Below are 19,229 nucleotides of genomic sequence, written 5' to 3' on the forward strand. Positions count from 1 at the left end.
TATGTATATTATTTTTGGTGGTTGAACGCTGGAACGGATTAATGGCAATGCCACTCATTCCCAAAGGGAAAGACGATATCCCATGTTTCATAAAAGAGGGTGAACTGTATCACATTGGAGGAATCCATTTTGAGTAGAGTGCGCAAGCACTCACAGCATCCGACGGCGATAACGTCATCGTCGTCATCGTCATCGTCTATCTCTATGACCTCAGCACTTGTAGGGCCGCCGCCGCCGCCGTCTTCGTCCTCTGAGCTGCTCTTGTACACCAGCCCGTTCTTCTGGTACGTCTCCCTCACCAACTTTTCGCACTCCACCAATGACCTGAGGGCTGAGAGGAATGAGAGGACCCAGCGTGACTCGGCAAGCGCCGGCGCCACCGGCGTAAGCAGCTCACTTTTTGGTATCGTTGATGAGCTTCTCCGTGGCCGCCTCCTCTTGCTCCTTCTGCTCCACCTGCTGAGTCAGTTCACTGAGCTGAGCCCGTTTCTTCTGCACGAGCTCGCTGTTCTCCACCATCTCGTTGATCAACTTCTTCAGCTCATCCAGAGAGACACCCAGCTCATCCTCCAGAGCCGAGTCCCAGCCCTCCACTTCCATTCTGAAAGAGGCCACGGCTCCGTCAGAGATTTCAACCGGGAGGAATTGTTACATTCTATCTTGTCAAATGCGGAAGTCAAATTTATTTGATAGTGGAGGAGGGATTTTTTTCTGGGTGCTTTTTTCTTTTTTCGTGTGGCAGTACTACGCGTCTGTACTTATGCAATATTTTAAACTTGAAATACGTAATATATTTGAATTTATTTAACATTGAAAAGTCTGAGCGTTCATTTGATGTCTATCCTGTTTTAAAGTTGCACCCGACACTTTCAGGCCAACCATTATGCAGGCCAACCATTATGCTGATGTGTATGTCACTCGGTGAAAGTGGGTTTGACGTCCCTGAGAAAGTAGACAATTCAGGGACGACTGATGGTAATAATTAGACTGTCTATTATTCAGCCTTGGTGGTGAACCGGGAGATTTTGCTGACGTAAAATATGTGGATTGACGCAACAAAAGATACATTGAAGCAACAAAAGATACATTGAAGCTCTTGTTACACTACGCAGATTTTATTGTCAGTCATCTTTGTGATGCATCTTGGCGTGCGTGAGAGTGATGCTTGTGTTTGCGCAAAAGGTAATCTTGTTATACATTAAATATTACAAATAGGTGATGGTGGAACATTTTTTAAACACCGTAAACAAGCTCGCCGTGATGCGCTCAAGTGCTCAGACTCCCTTCTTGAACGTCAACGGACGTTCATTGCGAGGCGAAGGAATCGACTAAAACATAAAAACATCTGACCAAAAAGTAGCTTCGTTCAAAAGCAAAGATGCTAGCAGGTTAGCCTAGCCTTAGCGGTGAGAAAGTCTCCGGTGTGGGATGACTGCCTGCAGGTAACCTATAGAAAGCCCACAAACGTGTCCTCGCTCTCGTTCTCAATCGCGTCACAAAGAGCGTGGTGCGGCGAAAACAGGACTGGAAGGCAACACTTACGCATCGCCAGTGTCCATCTTGCGTGCTCGGACGTCAATACCAACCGCTAACTTGCTTAAGCTAGGAGCGAAATGGGTCGGCGCATGTTTCTCCGGCATCATCGGAGTGGGCGGGGTTATCTCCTCCGCTGCCTAGCTCAAAATCAATACCTGTAAATAAAAACATACGGAAAACACGCCGACTCGCGGGTTTGTTGGCGAACACGCAAACGTATACTCTTTTAAAACTCACTTTTACTTCTATTTTTTTTTGGGGGGGGGGGGGGGGGGGGGGGGTTACGGGGTGGAATGGATCATGCTCCTGGAGTGACAAAAGTGGCGATTTTTTTCCAAAATTAAAATCATTCCAAATAGTTTACGTTTGGAATAGTTTACAGCTAAGGGGCGAACAACAACAAAATCTCCCATTTCTTTCATATTTTATCAATATATCAATTTATTACAAAAACAAACATTTCGTTCACGTGTTGAACATTTCTTAAACATTTACAGAATATTTATATATTTGTGTCTCTATGAGTGTGATAAAAGTTCACATCATTGGAAAACCCCTGCACAAAAGAGCAACCAAAAAGCAGACAAAAAGAGTCACCAAAAAAAGCTCCTTGAAAAAAGGCTTTACATACAGCGAGTGTCGTATGGGCGTTGCACACAAAAAATGGCCGCATTTCAACTCACTTCAACGTTTAAAATTATTTTAAATATTTATCAGCCCACAACATTGTGATCAAACAACAAAAAGATTGAGTTGGCAAAACTTTCAGTCCAGTTTCAATTGCTTGTCTCAAACATGAAAGCAATTATTCATAATAATTACTTAACCTCTATTTTCCCCCCCATTTGTATCCCCAAACACTCTGATTAAACCACGACAGAAAAGACCAACCAAGCAACCGATCGCTAGTCAGACAAATCACCAATGATCCACATCTCCACTCAAGGACTCCAATTAGGACACACACAAAAATAGAATGGCTTTAAAAATACACAATGTGTTTTTTTTTTTTTTTTGTAACTTATTGCTGTGTGGTCTTATTCCATACTTTGTTTGGCTTCAACTTTTTTCATTTTTGTTAAAGAAAAGGAATACAAAGTGCCCATACATGGTACAGAGTATTTTGTAGGGCAGAAGAAGAGATTACCGAGCATATCTGGAAACAGACTCCGAAAACAGATTGATACTTATACACTCACGCACATATTTGATACATACAGTATGCAGAAAAGGTGTTTACCTAAAACAAATATATTGGATACCAATTTACCCCCAACCCCCTGCAAAAAAAGGTGTACAGTGGAAACTCCAATCGTCTCAATGCATCAGGACTGAAGTTGTTACACACACACACACACACACACACACACACACACACACACACACACACACACACACACACACACACACACACAGGTTGCAAGGTTGGCAGTTTTGTTTTCTCTCTCATTTGAAATCTTACCATATTCAGCTTTTAAACCAATTCAACATTTCATTTTCTATGTAGTTGGTGGAGCTTTCATGCCAGTGTGCTCACTAGATGGAGGATTTTTGTAATTTGAAGTCCACCAGCAACACAGAACGGACGGTGGGTTGACGTTAGAGGTTCCACTGTACATAAAATTTAAAAAAAAAGAAAAAATAATCTGCCCAGAGAAAAACAGAAAGAATACATAAGTGAAGCCACATTGAAAACAGTAGTCAGTGTGAATCCAAGTAATGTAGAAGCACTCCATGAAGTAGTGCTGGCATGCAGAGGCCCGGCATGGATTTAAAAACGTCTATAAGGGAAGGATAAACAGAGCGTGTTCCCGTGTGTGTGAGCTAACAATATAAAAAAAAAGAAAAAAAAAGAAAAGAAAAACACCTGTAATTTCCTGAGAATTTTTAAAAAGAAAAGATTGGATCCATGAAGTCTAACTGCAACAAGTTCAAATTGCCTGAGAAGAATCAGGAACGTACAAGAACAAAAGGCCATTGTGTGCGAGTGTGTGTGAACTGATTCACTTCCTGTCTGTTTACTCCAATGATTTTTGTCGAGAAAATGGCTGCCATCCCTTGATTCTTTTTTTTTCCCCTCTCCCGATCGTCTAACCTGCAGTCAGTACTCTCCGTGGCTCCTTGTTGAGCAGTGCAAGGGAAGCCAAAGCAAAAAGCAAAGACAGATGCTCTCAAAAGCAGGAGAGATGGATGATTCAAAAGTAACAAAGAGGGAAAAGTCTTTGAGGGGTTTGGGGAAGAAAAAAGGGGGAGGGGGGAGTACACCTGCAGTCACTCATTAAATGAGGGGTACATAGGAATATCAAAGTCATCGCTGTTGAAGGTGCTGGGCTGGTCCAGCATGGACAACACGTCCTGAAAAGAGAGAGACACATACAGAGGATTAATACCAGTGGTTGACTTTTTCACTGCTGTCCATCCATCCACGTTTTCTCCTGCTTGGATGGGCGGAGCCTATACCAGGAGACAAGCACCACGACGAGAGTGAGTGCACTTGCATCACTCACAGTAAACATGTCTTGCTGGTTGCCTTGTGCGTGAGGGTGCTGCTCTGCGTTGCTCTGCGAATGCTGCTGCTGGCCTTGCCACTCGGGCCACACTGCCTCCGTTGCCCGGGAAGGGAATTGCGATTGGGAAGCATCTGGAGCGTGAGAACCAGCTGTTGTGCCAATTCGTCAATCGTCTGGGACGTCAAAGCGAAAGAGAGACGCACATATGAACGCTACCTACCGTAACCGTTTGTGTTGGCACTGGCACGCGCATTGATTTGTGGATAGTTTGCGCCGCTGGTCTGGCTGGGAGCAGCACCCGTGGGCATCTGGCCAAAAGAACTAGAAGAGCCGAATCCTCCCATGGGAACAAATGGTGGTGACATTGTCTTTGCTGCTTGGGGAGCCACTTGCTGCAAAGTGGGGAGACGAGTTACCGATTATTAGGTAGATCTAAGGTGATTATTTTCAGTACTAGACATTTTCAGACCCTTGTTTACACTTAGAATTTTCTTTTTGTTTAACCTGGGATTGAATATGTGGAGTCTCAAAGGACGTGTGTCTTTGAGAGGTTGGCATTTATACACAGTATTAAATGTTGGGGCTATTACAGCTGCAACTACATAAAACAGGGTGAATTTTATTGTATTATATCTCAAACAGACATGAAAAAAAAAAAAACACCATCAATGAATTACACCTCAACAACAGGACCAATATTCCACCAGTTGGCAGCAAAATCTGCAAATATGCAAATGATGGACTGCGAATATTGGGAAGGGGTTTAATTGTACCTGAGTATTGAACTGCGTTCCGCCACCTGCTCCGGGACCAGGCCATCCTCCTGACGGTCCTCCATGGAGGGGGCTGGCAGTGTTGGAGGGGGTGACAGGCTGTGGGCCTCCATTTTGCCGGGACATCTGGGCGAGCATCTGTCCTGCTGAGTGGGTCGGCTGTGCCATCTGCGGCGCCATACCAACTGGCCTGTACAATGCGGAAGGAGGGAAATGGAAGGGAAAAAAAAAAAAACAAAAAAAACAACATGCATCAAAGAAAAGAACAAGATGGCACGGCAACAATTATAGCAGCCTAGAAAGGCCAGGCAACAATAGAGGAATTAGACCACGAAGCCAATACAGTTTTGGCCTGGCAGCATCAACTACCACTAGAAAGCTGATGCGGTTAACCCGAAAAAGCTTTCTTGTGGAATCTGTCTTACAAATGACAGAATGGCATGTCCAAGTCTTGTTCGCTCTCATCAGCTCCGCAAAACGTGATGAATCCTAAATACATGTGACAGCAAATGAAATGACAGTCAAGCAGGGTGTGGACCCACTGCAATGTCTACTTCAATATATTTCATTAGATGGATTTTTGTTTTTACCATAGGAGACACATGATTGCAAGACCTTCAATTTAAAATTACCAGTTCGTCGAAAAATAATGCCCAAAGCATTTATTCACTCAACTGCAGATTGGTGTGGGCGAGTTCTTTGTGGAAATATGATTTAATCATTTCATCATAAGAAAGAAGTATCATCAATATCCAACCTGTATGTATCATTGGCACGACCGGCGTTGAAATTGTTGACAGCGGGATAGATTTGAGCTGAGGGTGTTGAAGTGGCGATCACGCCCTTGGTCTGACTGGGGCCCTGGAAAAGGGACGGCGAGTACAGGTCTGGCTTTTCCAGGCTCTTGTTGTGGTCTGGCCCGGTCAAAGTCACCGACTGCACCGGCATCTGATGAGAACCATACCAGTGATCATGTTCCAAAAACTCATTTTGCCTCATCGACTACGATCCATAAAATATAAATGATATCATTATACCTACATGTATGGATTGGAATATTCAGCACAATAAAGTGCCACAAGCATAACATCGCCACCCAAAATGGAATCCTCGTAACTCCAAAAATCACAACTTTTTAGGACATTTTGCTGGAGTCGCCAAACGCCGCATCGTTCAAGCGTACTTTACATTGCATACACGTTGCTCCCCAACAAAATCCCCAAATCATGTTCAATCACTAATAGTTAAAAGGGTTTTATGATGATTATTTAGGGGAAGCATCTTGGCGGCTATACTTCATAAAATCATGACAATTCTTTGTGTGAAACGCTCCCGGCATTGATTGTGAGCGTTCCATCCGATCAGTCACCATTCGCAACAGCAAGAGGCTGTACCTGTGAGAGCGTTATCGGTCCTGCCTCGTACAGGCTGTCTCTGGCCCCGCCCCCTTCCAGCTCAGCCTGCTGCTGTTGCTGTTGCAATTGCCTGTGAAAGGACGAGACTATGAGTGACGACCGCAGGTGCCGTCGGAGCAGGCTCATTAAGAATCCCACCACACCTGCACCGAGTGACTGACAAACACAAAAGAAAGAAACAAAAACGAATACAAGAGCCCACCACCGGTCACCATCAAAAAAGAGACAAGGAGAGTATTCGCTTTACAGTCTGGTGTAGCATATGCTGCTCCCATGCAAATGACACCTGAATAACCTTGTTAGAAGTAGGGCTGGGCAATTACATTGATGGATCAAATTCAAATTTGGTTTCTCACGAAAACTTTATCATTGAAGAACAGTATTCAAAGCATTGTCCTAATCTATTTAAAAAAATTATTCCACTTGTAAAAGCTCCATTGCAGCTTTTGTCTTGCACTCTTAATTGACGTGTGTACCTCATGTATGCGTGGCACCATGCGGAGCCTCAGAGGCCCCGGCAGCGCGCAGAAGGAACAGCCTGTATTTATTCATTCATCTGTACATTTATTGCCATCAGTTGAACATACTTGATTGTTGTTTTACTTTGTTCCAAATGTATTTTCTGGTTGTTCTTTCAAGTCAGGTTTAAAATTGAGTTTTGGGAACAGAGTTTTCAAATGAATGAATAATCATGTTTTCAAATGGTTATTTTTTTTCCCCCCCCCTATAATGGCCCAGCCTTAGTTTGAAGTACACTACAGTCCATCTGACACCGTTTCGACATGCATTAACGCTAACACCAGGAATGCTGTCAGGAGGAAGGGAGGAGCCGGATGTCCGCCGTGAAGAAGGCGCTACTTTTTGACCCAGCCTGCTCTCACCTGGTAGCTACCTGGCCCGGGCTAACGACCACAGTGGGGCTGTTTGAGCCACTCTGACCCAGAGAGGGGGGCAGCAAAACCCCTGGGGAATGGATGGGGGTGAGGGGGTCCTGAGTCGCATTTCTATTGCCGCCCCCCACCCCAAGAGGTGGCATGTAGGGAGACAGGGATCAGTGTGACATCGGGAGAGTGTAAAAGAACGTGCGGACTGGAGTTATAACTAAATGTTTTCCTTACATCATGACAAATTTGACATCATTTTAATAAGGACAGTTAATGGTAGAATTAGGTCAGATAATCACCAGCAAGAAAAACTAAGGTCGAAATATGCAACTCACTTGACGTTGACATTCGTGCAGATGATGTATTCAATCTCCTCAGAAAATGGATTCTGGAAGGTGAAGCAGCTGGTTCTCATCCAAAGCCATTCTCTGGATTTGGTGCGGAACCTGAACATCACGGAAAGCACTTGACCCTTCAGCTTCATCACCTGCGGACACAGAGTAGCACGCTGATGTTCATGCAAGTTAAGTGCCAAGCGCATGACACCGCGTTTGAAGAGTCTCACCAGAAATTTACGATGCAGCGAGCGCAACCATTCAACGTGAAACCAGTTCCCGCGGATTCAAGGGAGCTTGCAATTTCATTCAATTATGGCAAGAACTACTCATTGAAGCTTTTGACGACAGTCACCGAATTACTTTTGGTGTGAAGACGCATGCATGTGTGACTTGAACATCACTCATCTTCCAGTAAAAAAATGTAGTTGAAGACCGTGCGAAAGGCTTACAAGCTAAATAAACTGCCTGTTGGCTGGCTGGCTGCTGTGTTTGAGCATAAACCAAAGTCAAAGCGCTGTATATGAGATGGAACATTCGCATCAACTACAAGAAATACAATTATATCATTACAATAATGACAGTAAAATTATAATTCCACGAATAACAAGTCTCGTTAAACAAGTCACTGACTGAAGGCATTTCAACTTCATCTGTTGTAAGGGATGAAAGAATGAAGGCGAGTTGGAACGTTCATGTTGAATTACTGAAGCGATGGTAGCATGCTCACCTGTTGCTTCTATATTATATGTTTCTACACTGCGTGGAAAAAATAAAAGGAAAAACGGTGGGCATTTCATTAGGTAGGAGAACCCTCCCCCCCGCCCCCCAAACATTTAACCTATGCCCAAAAAGAAGTCAGCAATTTTGGATTGAAGTGGCCATTTTAACTTATTTTTGCTCATTTTGCAGGCGTCCCTCAAAAGGAAACTTGATTTTGTCTCATTAGAAGAACACTTACAAGACAGTTGGGCAACACTGAATTGTAAAATATTTACTTTTCATTCTTGTCTGTGGGTGGAGCACGACAGCAACATCTGGCGACTCGCCCAAGAAAGTGGAACAAAATAAATCATCGTAATAATTATTAATTTGTACCACATTCGGTACAGTGGATCCATGTGGCCTACCATTACTTAATAACGAAGCGCACACACGCAACACATGTGATAAGAGACAAGAGCGTGGCTGCACACTGCCTGCTGCAAACATTCACGCACGCACCACTACATTGCTGGGTCATGTTTCACACATGTGACCTTTAACAAATCACACTGAAGGGCAGAAGGCATTAGGAGACCAGTTAGTCATGCACATTGGGTAAAATGAACCTCAGCAGTGGCGCCACAACAAAACATGAACATAAAAACTGAAAATATGTATTGTGTCAAACGGGCGACCATAAATAAACCCAATTGTGAAAATGATTGAATTTCTTTCAACTGTGACGTTTTAAATGTTGCTACCACAGTAGACCCAGAGGCGATTGTCTGTGGCACATTTCTTGAATAGTTGTTTGTCTCTACGCACCCTTTAATTAGCTGGCGACCATTCCAGGGTGTATTCATAAATAAACTGGGCTGCCACGCAAACCTAAGAAGGATAACCGCTGGCTACACAAATTGGATGGCTGTTCCAATGTTTTGTTTTTTTTTTCGTACCTGTTGGAAGCTGTCCCGGAGCAAGCCCTGGTCTTCGGGATGGGAAAATTCCAGAATATTTTTTCCCAACAGTTCCTAAAAGACACAACTTGTTAACTCATGCTATGTAATTAAGCTTCTCAAAAAAAAAAAAAAAAAAAAAAAAAAGACAACATATGAGTTCAAGCTCCACAATTGAGCTCCTTTATTCAAACAACATGAAACAAAAGAGCGTTAAGGTGGGGGCGTGTACCTGAGGCTGGTAGCTGATCGCTGCCACACAGCGGTGGTCGACAAAGGTGAAAACGCCCTGGCAGTTATGGCGTGAAATGAACTCCACTGGAACACTGATACTGTTGACGTCCGTGTCACTTGGACAGCACGTCACCTGCGGCGGGTCGTTGCATTTTGAAAGAGAAATACGCCGCCCGTTATGACGGGCAGCATTTAACAAAGCCACTCGTGCGACTCAACCGCTTGTCAACTGTAAGAGTTGTAGCAGCAAGTGACGGAGAACGGACAAAGAATTTCGAATCCCAGCGAAATTGTGCAAACATCAGACGTAATCCGCTTCCGAAATGTCTGCAGCGTGGCCATGAAGTCATATTTTGTGGTTGATATGCTCAGAAACAAGCGTCTCCACTGCCATCACAGGACTGACCAGTGAGCTGACTAAATCACGCTGGTAGGTTCTTAATTGGAGACAATGTAATGGATGCAGATGCGCGGCGTGAATCCAACCTGTAGTCTGCCGATGGCGACGAGACAGTAGCGACTCCCCTGAGTGTTGTCCGCTTCACTGTCTGATAAGGACACGCCTGAAAGGCAAAAGTGTGTTTGAGCACAGGAGTTGCATGTACACCGCATCAAGAAGCTATTCGCAGCACTTGACTTCACAGCCTTTGTCCAAAAGGGCTTCAATTCATTTCCTCCAAAAGATCCACACACACACGTGATTCTCTTTTCCTTTAAGATTTCATGTATGTTAACTAATTGCTTGAAAAAAGGAAAACAATCCCACCTCAAGAGCCTCGATCTTGTGAATGGAACCACAACTTCTTCAAAAGGTGTAACGACTCAATGTGAGGTTTGTTTGCAAATGTATTAAAAAATACAAAACGTAGAAATCACATGTGTGTCAGTATTCTTTGCTTAGTACTGGGTTTTTTGGACGCACCTTCAGCAGCAATTATAGCCTCAAGTTTTGTTTTGTTTTGTTTTTAATATGATGCCACAAATCGAACACACCCACCTCTGGGTAGTTTCGGCAAATCTTTTTTGCAGCAACGGGGTAAGTGTACCAAGCTTGTGGCATCATATTCAAAAGAAGTGGATGCGGGAATTGCTGCTTAAGGTGCATCAACAAAACACTGACCAAGGTTATGAATGTTTGCGTGGACATGATCACTTGCTTTTTATTTTAGAAATTTTGCAGGTAGATAAAAATGGAGGGAAAAAAAAAGCTTTTCCATTCATGAGGTATTGTGTGTGGAATTTGAGGAGTAAAATGAGATGACTCCATTTTGGAATCAGGCTGTAAGAACGAAAATGTAGAAAGAGTGAAGCGCTGCGAATATTTCAGCGGCCAGCATGTTTTACCTGCAGGTGGCCAGGATTTGATATATCCTGTACAGTGGACCACCACGTACTGAGGCTCGCCCTCCTTTGCTGCACCCAAACCGTTCCTAATTTGAAGCAGTGGGGGGGGGGGAAAGATCAAATGTGCCCCATATGCAGGACTCCGTCACATGAGCACGATACCGCGGTAGGGATCATTCGCAGCCTTGGTTCTAATCACCTGTTTCTATTCCGAAGGAAGTTTAGTCTGTTCATGGACATGGGTTCCACTGGACACGAGCCACACCTGCAATTAGAACCAAAACCACTATGTGAAGAAATGTTGCATTCAGGCGCACCTCTCACTCACTAGATGTCGCATCAACAATAGGACAGACACCTCATTCTGCATATGAATGATCGCCGGGCTCCCATCGTCATCCTGGCGGAGGACTGCTGGCTCTCCTTCTTCACAGTTCCCGTTTTCAAGTCCAACATCCTCCCTTTTATGGAGCACAATCCAAGGTGACTCCTTCGAGACAAGAGCTTTCCTGCTGTGCGCTTTGGATACCTGTGTTGTTATTCTCGGCGGTGGACAGCTGCTCCCTCAGCTTCTCCGTGTCATCGGGGTGCAGCTGGTCGTACAGGGACGAGCCCAACCAGTCGGACTGCGACTGGTTCAGGACGGGCGTCAGCGAGTCCGACACGTAAACGATGCGACCCGTCTCACAGGACACCACGAACAGAAAGCCATCTGCTGCCTCCAGGATGAGGTGCTTCAGCTCCTGCAGTCAAACGGCATCGGGCTCAGTATTAAAACGCAGCAAAAAGCATTTCAACTTGCACAGTACACGTATATCAGCTGCAACAGAAGTCCAAAGCTATTACTTGTGTACCAACTCAAAGTTGTGCCCCCCACAATCCAGAAAAAACAAAAACACGCAACTATTCTTTTGCAGGTTGTATCTGTATTAAAGGCAGGCACATAAGAAAGCGCAGCACAATGAAATGAATTGAAGCGTTACATCTTGACTGCGCAAACTGTTGAATTTGTAACATTCTAGTGCTTATAAAATACATTCTAGTGCTCTGTTCCTTCTTGCACAAATATTTCAAAGTCTTTTTTAGGATCCAAGTGTTACGAGCATGGTCAAGATCCCCAATAAATTAATATCTCAAGGCACCACTGTACACTTGGCAGACAAAGGGTATTTCAAAGACTTGGGACTTTTTCATCCGTATGTGGGGAAAATAAGTGCGCAAAGAAAACTCATTCCTGATTTTACGAGAAGAACCCCCCCCCGCCAAAATCATGGATTCAGAGTTCGCAGTCTCGCTATTTCATGGATTTTTTTTGGCCAGTTGGAAACTTTTGAAAGCGCACAAATTTTGTAAGCGCGTGAAAACGGGAAGGAGGCCAATTTCGAATTCATTTTTTTCCCGTTGATAATTACAGGAATGTCCAATTCTCCTTGCTCTCTCGGAATTTATGACATGTTTTAAATGCGTGTTTGTGTTATTTTAGGATCTTAAAGATTAGTCCTGTAAATGGAATAAAAACTCACCTCTATCTCTGTAACAGGGATTTTGCACTTATTGCTGCAATGGTATATTGGGGGTCTATAACCTCTATGATGTAGGTAGGTTGACTGTACTTTGTTGTCGTGGATGTCGGAGTGTCAGGAAAATCTGTGCAATTGTTGAAAAATTGTCAGCCTATTTTCAATGATGAAAAGCTAGTGTGAACCGTGATCCATCCCACTGTCTCTAATTGGTTCCCCTTCTCAACTTAATACCTTCCCAACAGTGTCTTCACCTGGTCGGTGAGAAAGGACGGTTTGTAGGAGCCGTCCGGGTTGGTGTTGCCGCTGCCCCTCAGTGCCTTCATGTGGGATACGGCCATTCGCAGAATGGTAAGCTTGTCGGGCTTGCGTGCCAGCGCGCTGCACGTGGGCACCATGTCCGACAGCTCTGTGATGTAGGCCGTCATCTTGTTCCGCCTCCGCCGCTCGATCTCGCTGTGGTTCTCCCTGGAGCGGACGGGACAGGAGGAAGAGCCGGATGGACAACGCGAGGGAGAGCCTAGAGTTAATGTCATAATGTGCCAGTGGGCCGTCTCTGAGGAAGAGCTGGGAATGAGATGAATAAATAGTGATTTGTCCAAAAAGAAAAGGAAAAAAAATGAAGTTGAGCAAGCGACTCTGCTCTTTCAATGTCAGGTGTGTGACAACAGAGAGAGCAAGAGCAGACCAAGAGAGAAAGACCGCCTGAGGAGAGGGAATAAAGAGAAAAGAGAAGGGATTACCGAAGTGAAACATAGTGAAGTTGTTAGTGAGCCACAATAAAGGAGTTGTCCCTGTTGGGGAAGAAGCGCAAGATTGACAGGGTTGATATCCCTGACAGACAGTCCTGTCAAGATGGCGAGTGAGCTCGTGGTCCTGACAAACGGTTCGCACACGACTTAATTCAGCAGTCCCTACCTCGCAAAGCGCTCTTTGTCGTTGGAGCCTCCTGTGTCGTCGTCACACCTGATGAAAGAGGGAACGGGCAGATCGCCATCAGTTGGCAGCTGTCGCCACGGCGACGTGGAACACAATGTACGATAAGACTCTAGTACTGTACCTGAACAACTTGTTCCCTTCGTCGTCATCGTCAAAATCAGGCCTGCAATCCAAGTAGGAGACATAAAATAGCAACGACACTATACAATAACAATACAAAAAGGCCTTCTATATTCTGGAACACTCAACATTTTTGCAGTCGACTGTAATGAGATGAAAGACAAGTCTAAGTTGAGTAATTGATGACATCATTGATTTTTTTTGACCAGTTTAGGAAGTAGAAGGAGAAAAAAACAGATTAGAAATACAACCAAGCGTGAGGCTGAATGTTGTTGTTGGCAAATGTTTTACTAGTTAACGAGTGGCCGCTCTCTTTTTGTGCTCAGGAGATTAGCACGTCGGAGGACTGGACATCAAAGGTACCCCCCCCCCTCCCCAAAACAGCCATTTCTGTGTCATTATTTCTATTCCACGTGGTTTTTATTTTATCTGAGGATATACTTTTGAATTGTGCAACTACAGTAAAGGATCATGTTTGCAGATTGAATCTGAAAAAAAAGGATGTATATTGTAGAAGCAATGACGTGACGAAATTTGCCAAAAATGCTCGTGTGGTTGGAGCAGCCACTTCAAACTGTGTACAATGCACCAAGACATTTGGAAATGGGATGATTGGTTGCAAGAAAAAAAAAAAAAGTAACGATTAGTTGGTCTCAAGCTTGAAACATTGCAGAGTCCTGACTTGTCAACACATCAGTTCGACACCTTTTCTTTATGTTGCAACGATGGAAATACATTCAATATTTTAGTCAGTTTTGGTCACACCGGAGGAGTTCAATGACGAATTTGATCAGGCAAAAGTTGGCCAATCCCAAATTCAAAGTAACAAGATGGAAATCAGAAGGTGCCGCTCACATAATTATGAGCGTGTTATTGAACACTTACGCTGCTCGTCTCTTGCTTCCTTTTGGGACGACAGCCCCGCCACTGGCTTGGGCCCCGCCTGCTCCCATGGCCAGATCCGGCTCGGCTAAATCTATTAACAGACAATGGGGCAGAAACCATAGGTCAAAAATCCAATTGGGGCCCCCCCGCAATCAGCGACAATCAAGCATGTGACACAGACAGAAAAAGAGAAGAATATTTTAAAAGCAGTTCATTGCAGCCTTTCATCTGTAATTTGAGAGTATTTACATCCAAATCAGGTATAGAGTAAAGGAATGGCAATGTGCCTTGCACTTCTGATGGGATTGGTCCCTTCAGAAGTGCAAAAAGCTTTGCCTTTTGAATGAATACTTGGTGGCAAATCATTGGTAGTCGCATCGAGCCTGAAGTGCGGAATTCACCAACCGCGACAACAAACACTGAATTTCATCCCGAGTGATGACAACTATCTCCAGTTTCAGCTTGTTGCTGCATATGATATGTTCCCTTTACTTCTGCCTTTAAGATAAGAAAACCTTGATGTGTCTCACAATGGAGAAATTCCCAATTTACAGCAGCATTATTATGAAAGGGAGAAAGTAGAAGACAAAAAGTATATAAATAAATGTAAATATAAAAAAATATAAATATCAGCATATTAAAACTGGGTGAGTGGGGGTGAATCCACGTTGTCAGGACCGTCTATTCAATAGACGGCAGTCGGCAGGAACGAGCGGCGGTACCTCTCCTTCTTATCAGTCTCTGTCTGAAGGAGCTGCCCAGTGCTGTCAGGGTGGCCTGGAGGGGGTGGGAGGGTCTGTCCATCATCGCAGTTAACTTAGCTAGCATCCTCCTGTTGCCCACCTCCTCCAGAGTGTCCAGGGAGCAGCCCAGGACAGAGCTGGCCCTCCTGACCAGTCAGTCCAGTCTCTCTCTCTGTCCCGGGCTGAGATGCTGCCTGACCAGCAGACTACAGTATGCCATAATGAATGGCTGAGGCCACCACAGAGTCACAGAAGGTCTTAAGGAGTGACCCCTGAACTCCAAAAGAACTCAGGTTTCAATTTTTTTTTTTAAGTGTTTACGTTTTAGTCAGTGAAAAGCATGCTCAATTGGATTCAGGTCATGTGATTGACTTGGCCATTGCATAACATTCCACTTCATTGCCCGTGAAACAGCAAAAGGGCATGAGTTGCTTTTACAGTATTATGTATGTATATATCATTCATTTAATTGTCCATCTGCACTGTGAAGCTCCATCCGATGAGTCCTGAAGTATTTGGCTGAATAGGGCCTGATAATCCGATTGACTGAAACACTTCAGAATTCATCCTGCTGCTTTGATCAACAGTCACAGCAATGGAGGTGTCAAACTTAATAACTCATCAATTCTCAATCAATCAACAATTTCATTTGTCTAGATCTCGTTCAGAACAATTGTTTAACTTCAAATTGTCTACTTTATCAGATTCCAGCTTCTCAGCAGTAATTGTTCTTTGATTTTGGTTGTCCTTCATGAAAGCAGAATGATTACCTTTTGCGGGTAATCCACATAAGCCATTTGCCAACATTTGCTTTTACTTAACCAGCAACTGAGTCAGTATCAAAAAGTTTGGCGAGTGCCTCATGTCATATCTCTGAATGCTTGTTTAGCTCTTTTTCTTTAATCATGAAAATCATCAACACCGATTGAGTTTTAACTCATAATCATGGGGGGAAATTGTTTTGGAATACACTTTAATGCAAAACAAAATTCGATCAGGTTATTCAATAGAATAACCGAATTTTTTTGACAGTGACAGGCCGACACATCATCAAAAAATCCAAGGGAACCAGTTCCATTGACAGCCAACCTGGCAATGGCACAGCTGAGCAGCCAATTGTGTTTTGATCCCTTCAAAAGTGGGAGGCACATATACAAATTTGTCATTCCTACAGATTCATTCATTTAAAGCTTAAAGTCTGCAGTTAAAGCACATCATGCTTCTTTCATATCAAATCATTTGTGGTTCAAAAAAATAAAATCACATCGCAACATTTATTCATCTGACTAATGCACTTTTACAAATCAACAAGATACAGTATGCACAACGCATGCAGTGCAGTTGTCGCCGTGAGCATCAACATTTGCTTCACTATCGTCATTTTTGAACGTTTTTGGAAAACAAGCAAAAACGGCAAATTCAAAACAACCAAAAAAACTAGATTCAACCTTTGTGGATTTCTACGCCCTGGCTGATGAGCATATACATTGACGTGCCCCCCCCCCCCGAGCACATTGTCATTTCTTAATGATTTTACGATAGTTAGCTCGAAATGAGACGCGCAATTGTGCAAGTAGGTGCCGAGTTGTGCAAGTCCCCTTCTCCTCTGAGCACTTAGCTTAGCTCTGAGGCTAGTTTCGGCGCCGCTGTCACGCTATCTTGAGCAAAGTGTCCCACTTGACGACAGGGTACAAAACGCGCAGTAAACAACAAGCAGATATGTCCGTAGAATGCCGACGTGACTTTTGTGGCACTTTACCTTGGTTTGAAGATGACATGTCCGTGTGGAGCAACATAAACAAACTACTTCGGGGAAGGAAAAAAAATGGACCCCGATCCCCCGTTCCTCCCTCCCACCCCCTAAGCTAGAAGCTAACTAGCACTACGGCCAAATCCTCAATGGCACGTCCCTAATGTGCACTCAACAGGTCGGTGCCATGCCTGGCGCGTTTCTCAGAAGGCCTCGAAGGTTCGAAGGCAAGAAAAAGTCAACGCCGGAGCTCGGTTTGAGGTGTTTTCCCGATTTGTGTCGGCTTTCAACGGGACTCTGGCTTCAAGATGGCGCTCCTAGCTTCGCGTGCTACAAGCACAGTGTTTTGTTTTCCGCTTCCCCCATTGGACGAGAGGCCAGCCGGATACACGTGACGTCACAAGTTTGGAAACCGTGTTAAGCCACGCCCCTCCGGCTTTCGGCGAGAGTACAGTATTACCACAATCACATTTGAAAAAAAAGACCACAAAAAGTTTAAAATGACAATCGTCTTACCAGAAATATACATGTATTTATGTTCAACTATTTAAGACAAAGTATTGACAGTGCTTCACATTCGCCACCTCTACCCTTGCAGCTTTTTTCCCCCTAGAACCAATTAATTTCCCCCTCTAAATTTTCCTCACAACCCCAGAATGACCACATGAAGAAAAAAAAAGAAAAAAATAAATCACATTTACATGAATTCGGTGGTGGAGCTACTTTTGTCATGCAAAACACTATTATCTCAAATTATATTTCCCCTTTGAAATGAATTAAAAATGCCATTAATCATTTCCTGGCTCTGCCACAAAAAAAAAAAAGAAATCAAAAGGAAAATGGCACTAACTAATGTACTTTATAAAACATACAGCAATAGAGTAGTGAAATAGAATGGGGGGTAAAAAAAATCTAACAATTTTTGGCACATTTAACGGACATTGTGCTGTTCCTTCTGATGTGTACCCATTGGCTACCTTGAACCGTCCGATTTGAATTTTTGAAGATGTAAAACATCATTCAGATGAGCTGTACTTGAGATGTGAGCACTGTATGGCAGTAAACTCAGTTCACTAAGCAGCAGTTTGGCAAATAGTCAGCATTTCATCAAAAACTCCACTCCCGGTTTAAGTTTACTGTCAAACTAAACAGAAAATAAAGAGAATGACACACTATTAACAACCAATGTTGCCTTAAGAACAGACCCTGCCCGTTTAATGCTAACAAATAATGGAAAGTACCATTGGCATGCTAATGGTTAGCACAACTCTTTGGCCTCGCCAGGAGGAACAAGACACTCGATTGAAATGCAACAGTACAATATTATAGAGTGGTTGTTTATCTTTTTAAAAAAAACTGCTTTCCTGTCTCAAGTCACCACTGTACAATGAATGAAATATCAATTGCAAAACCAGATTAATTTTGCCTTTGGAGTGTGGGTTGTGAATTTGGGTTCGGGGTATAAACGCCGTCCTGCAAGTCTGACAGTTCTGAAGTGACAAATATGGGAAGCAACGTCACACACAATTGGGCTGAGAGGCCATGAGAAAAAAAGAGCTTTCTTGAGGCTTTGTAGCTTCAGCACACACATAAGAGGAATTTAAACTAAAGAGGCTGGACCTAAATCTTTAAACTCAAAATAATGTCAACCACAAAACAGAAAGAGAAACAGAGCGGGACTCTTGGTTGTTGGATTAGCATTATACTGCACCTGCATGACGGTTGGGGATTCTCAATTGATCCCAAGTTTCATGATGAAACAAACGAATACAATTGACTTCCTTCTCTGTGGAATCTGAAATGAGAACAACTTGAAAATGAATCATTTGCTTCAAGTACTTCGGTAAGAAAGAATACAAGACATACAAGATTGTCGATGTGATTCATGATTTTTTGTTTTTATTATTAATAACAATACTTAGGGAGTCATTTAACAAAAAAAATAAAATAAAATAATAATAATACTGTAACCCGCAGCCAGGTGTTGCTTCTGTGCGACTGGGGGAAGAAGAAAGCTTGCTGGTCGGTTGGTTGTGATTAGTTTGAAAGGAAAGTAGAGCAATAAAGGTAGATGGCGGTGGAATGGGGGATACGTGGAGGAGGAAAGTGAGTGATGAAGGAGGACATGCTGCTTGTGATGTGTGTGTGTGTGTGTGTGTAGGAGGCGGAGACAGAGAAGAACAGGACAAGCAGAGGAGAGGGAATGTCCCATAAATTACAAATAAGGCACTTGACATTGGAAGGAAAAAAAAAATGAAATGTTAAAGCATAACAAAACATGGCTTTGCGATAACCTCCTGGCGACGTCAAATATCACACTTCGAGTCTCTTTTCATGTACAAAATGTTTGCCCGGGTTCATCAACATCACCCAAGCAACTCGGCAGTGGTCTTTAACATGAGTAAGATTCCACTTGTTCCGATAAATGTGAAGAAAAAAAAAAACAAGCAAACACAATCAAAGCTGCGATTCTGCTAACGCGTCAAATCTGAAACAGTGCTCATCATACTGCTTCCATGAATAGTGGCTGTTCCTCAACTGCAGATGGGCAGAGGGAGGCATCGATGTGAACTTGGGTAT

The 19,229-nt window shown here is 43.6% G+C and overlaps 2 protein-coding genes across 6 annotated transcripts in view; both read right to left on the reverse strand.

Moving 5' to 3' along the window:
* Positions 1-1,655, reverse strand: part of setdb1b (SET domain bifurcated histone lysine methyltransferase 1b) — an 11,437-nt gene extending 9,782 nt beyond the window's left edge. Inside the window, exons 1-3 of the mRNA XM_019881567.1 lie at positions 1,543-1,655; positions 398-601; positions 155-324 (exon numbers count right to left, since the gene is read on the reverse strand). Of these exons, the coding sequence (XP_019737126.1) occupies positions 155-324; positions 398-601; positions 1,543-1,643 (475 nt within the window). The 5' untranslated portion in view covers positions 1,644-1,655. The remainder of the gene's footprint in view (positions 1-154; positions 325-397; positions 602-1,542) is intronic.
* A 718-nt stretch (positions 1,656-2,373) lies between these two features.
* On the reverse strand, positions 2,374-16,999 carry arnt (aryl hydrocarbon receptor nuclear translocator). Of its 5 annotated transcripts, none has more exons than XM_019881579.1 (20): positions 16,659-16,999; positions 14,157-14,247; positions 13,273-13,314; positions 13,131-13,178; positions 12,467-12,680; positions 11,222-11,435; positions 11,051-11,153; positions 10,892-10,957; positions 10,693-10,778; positions 9,835-9,911; positions 9,347-9,481; positions 9,115-9,189; positions 7,454-7,605; positions 7,116-7,238; positions 6,214-6,304; positions 5,577-5,767; positions 4,820-5,009; positions 4,267-4,435; positions 4,044-4,195; positions 2,374-3,891 (listed from the first exon to the last, which is right to left on the reverse strand). In XM_019881579.1, exons 1-20 carry the CDS (start codon positions 16,693-16,695, stop codon positions 3,808-3,810), a joined length of 2,340 nt encoding a protein of 779 aa, XP_019737138.1. In that variant the 5' UTR covers positions 16,696-16,999; the 3' UTR covers positions 2,374-3,807. The 5 variants fall into 5 exon arrangements, with proteins under 5 accessions (XP_019737138.1, XP_019737139.1, XP_019737137.1 ...); XM_019881580.1 differs by having other exon boundaries at positions 4,044-4,177; positions 4,267-4,438; XM_019881578.1 differs by having other exon boundaries at positions 4,267-4,438.
* Positions 17,000-19,229: the final 2,230 nt, after the last annotated feature.

Source organism: Hippocampus comes, unplaced genomic scaffold (genome assembly GCF_001891065.2).
Source record: "Hippocampus comes isolate QL1 unplaced genomic scaffold, H_comes_QL1_v1.1 scaffold227, whole genome shotgun sequence".
In the NCBI taxonomy this organism is placed as follows: Eukaryota; Metazoa; Chordata; class Actinopteri; order Syngnathiformes; family Syngnathidae; genus Hippocampus; species Hippocampus comes.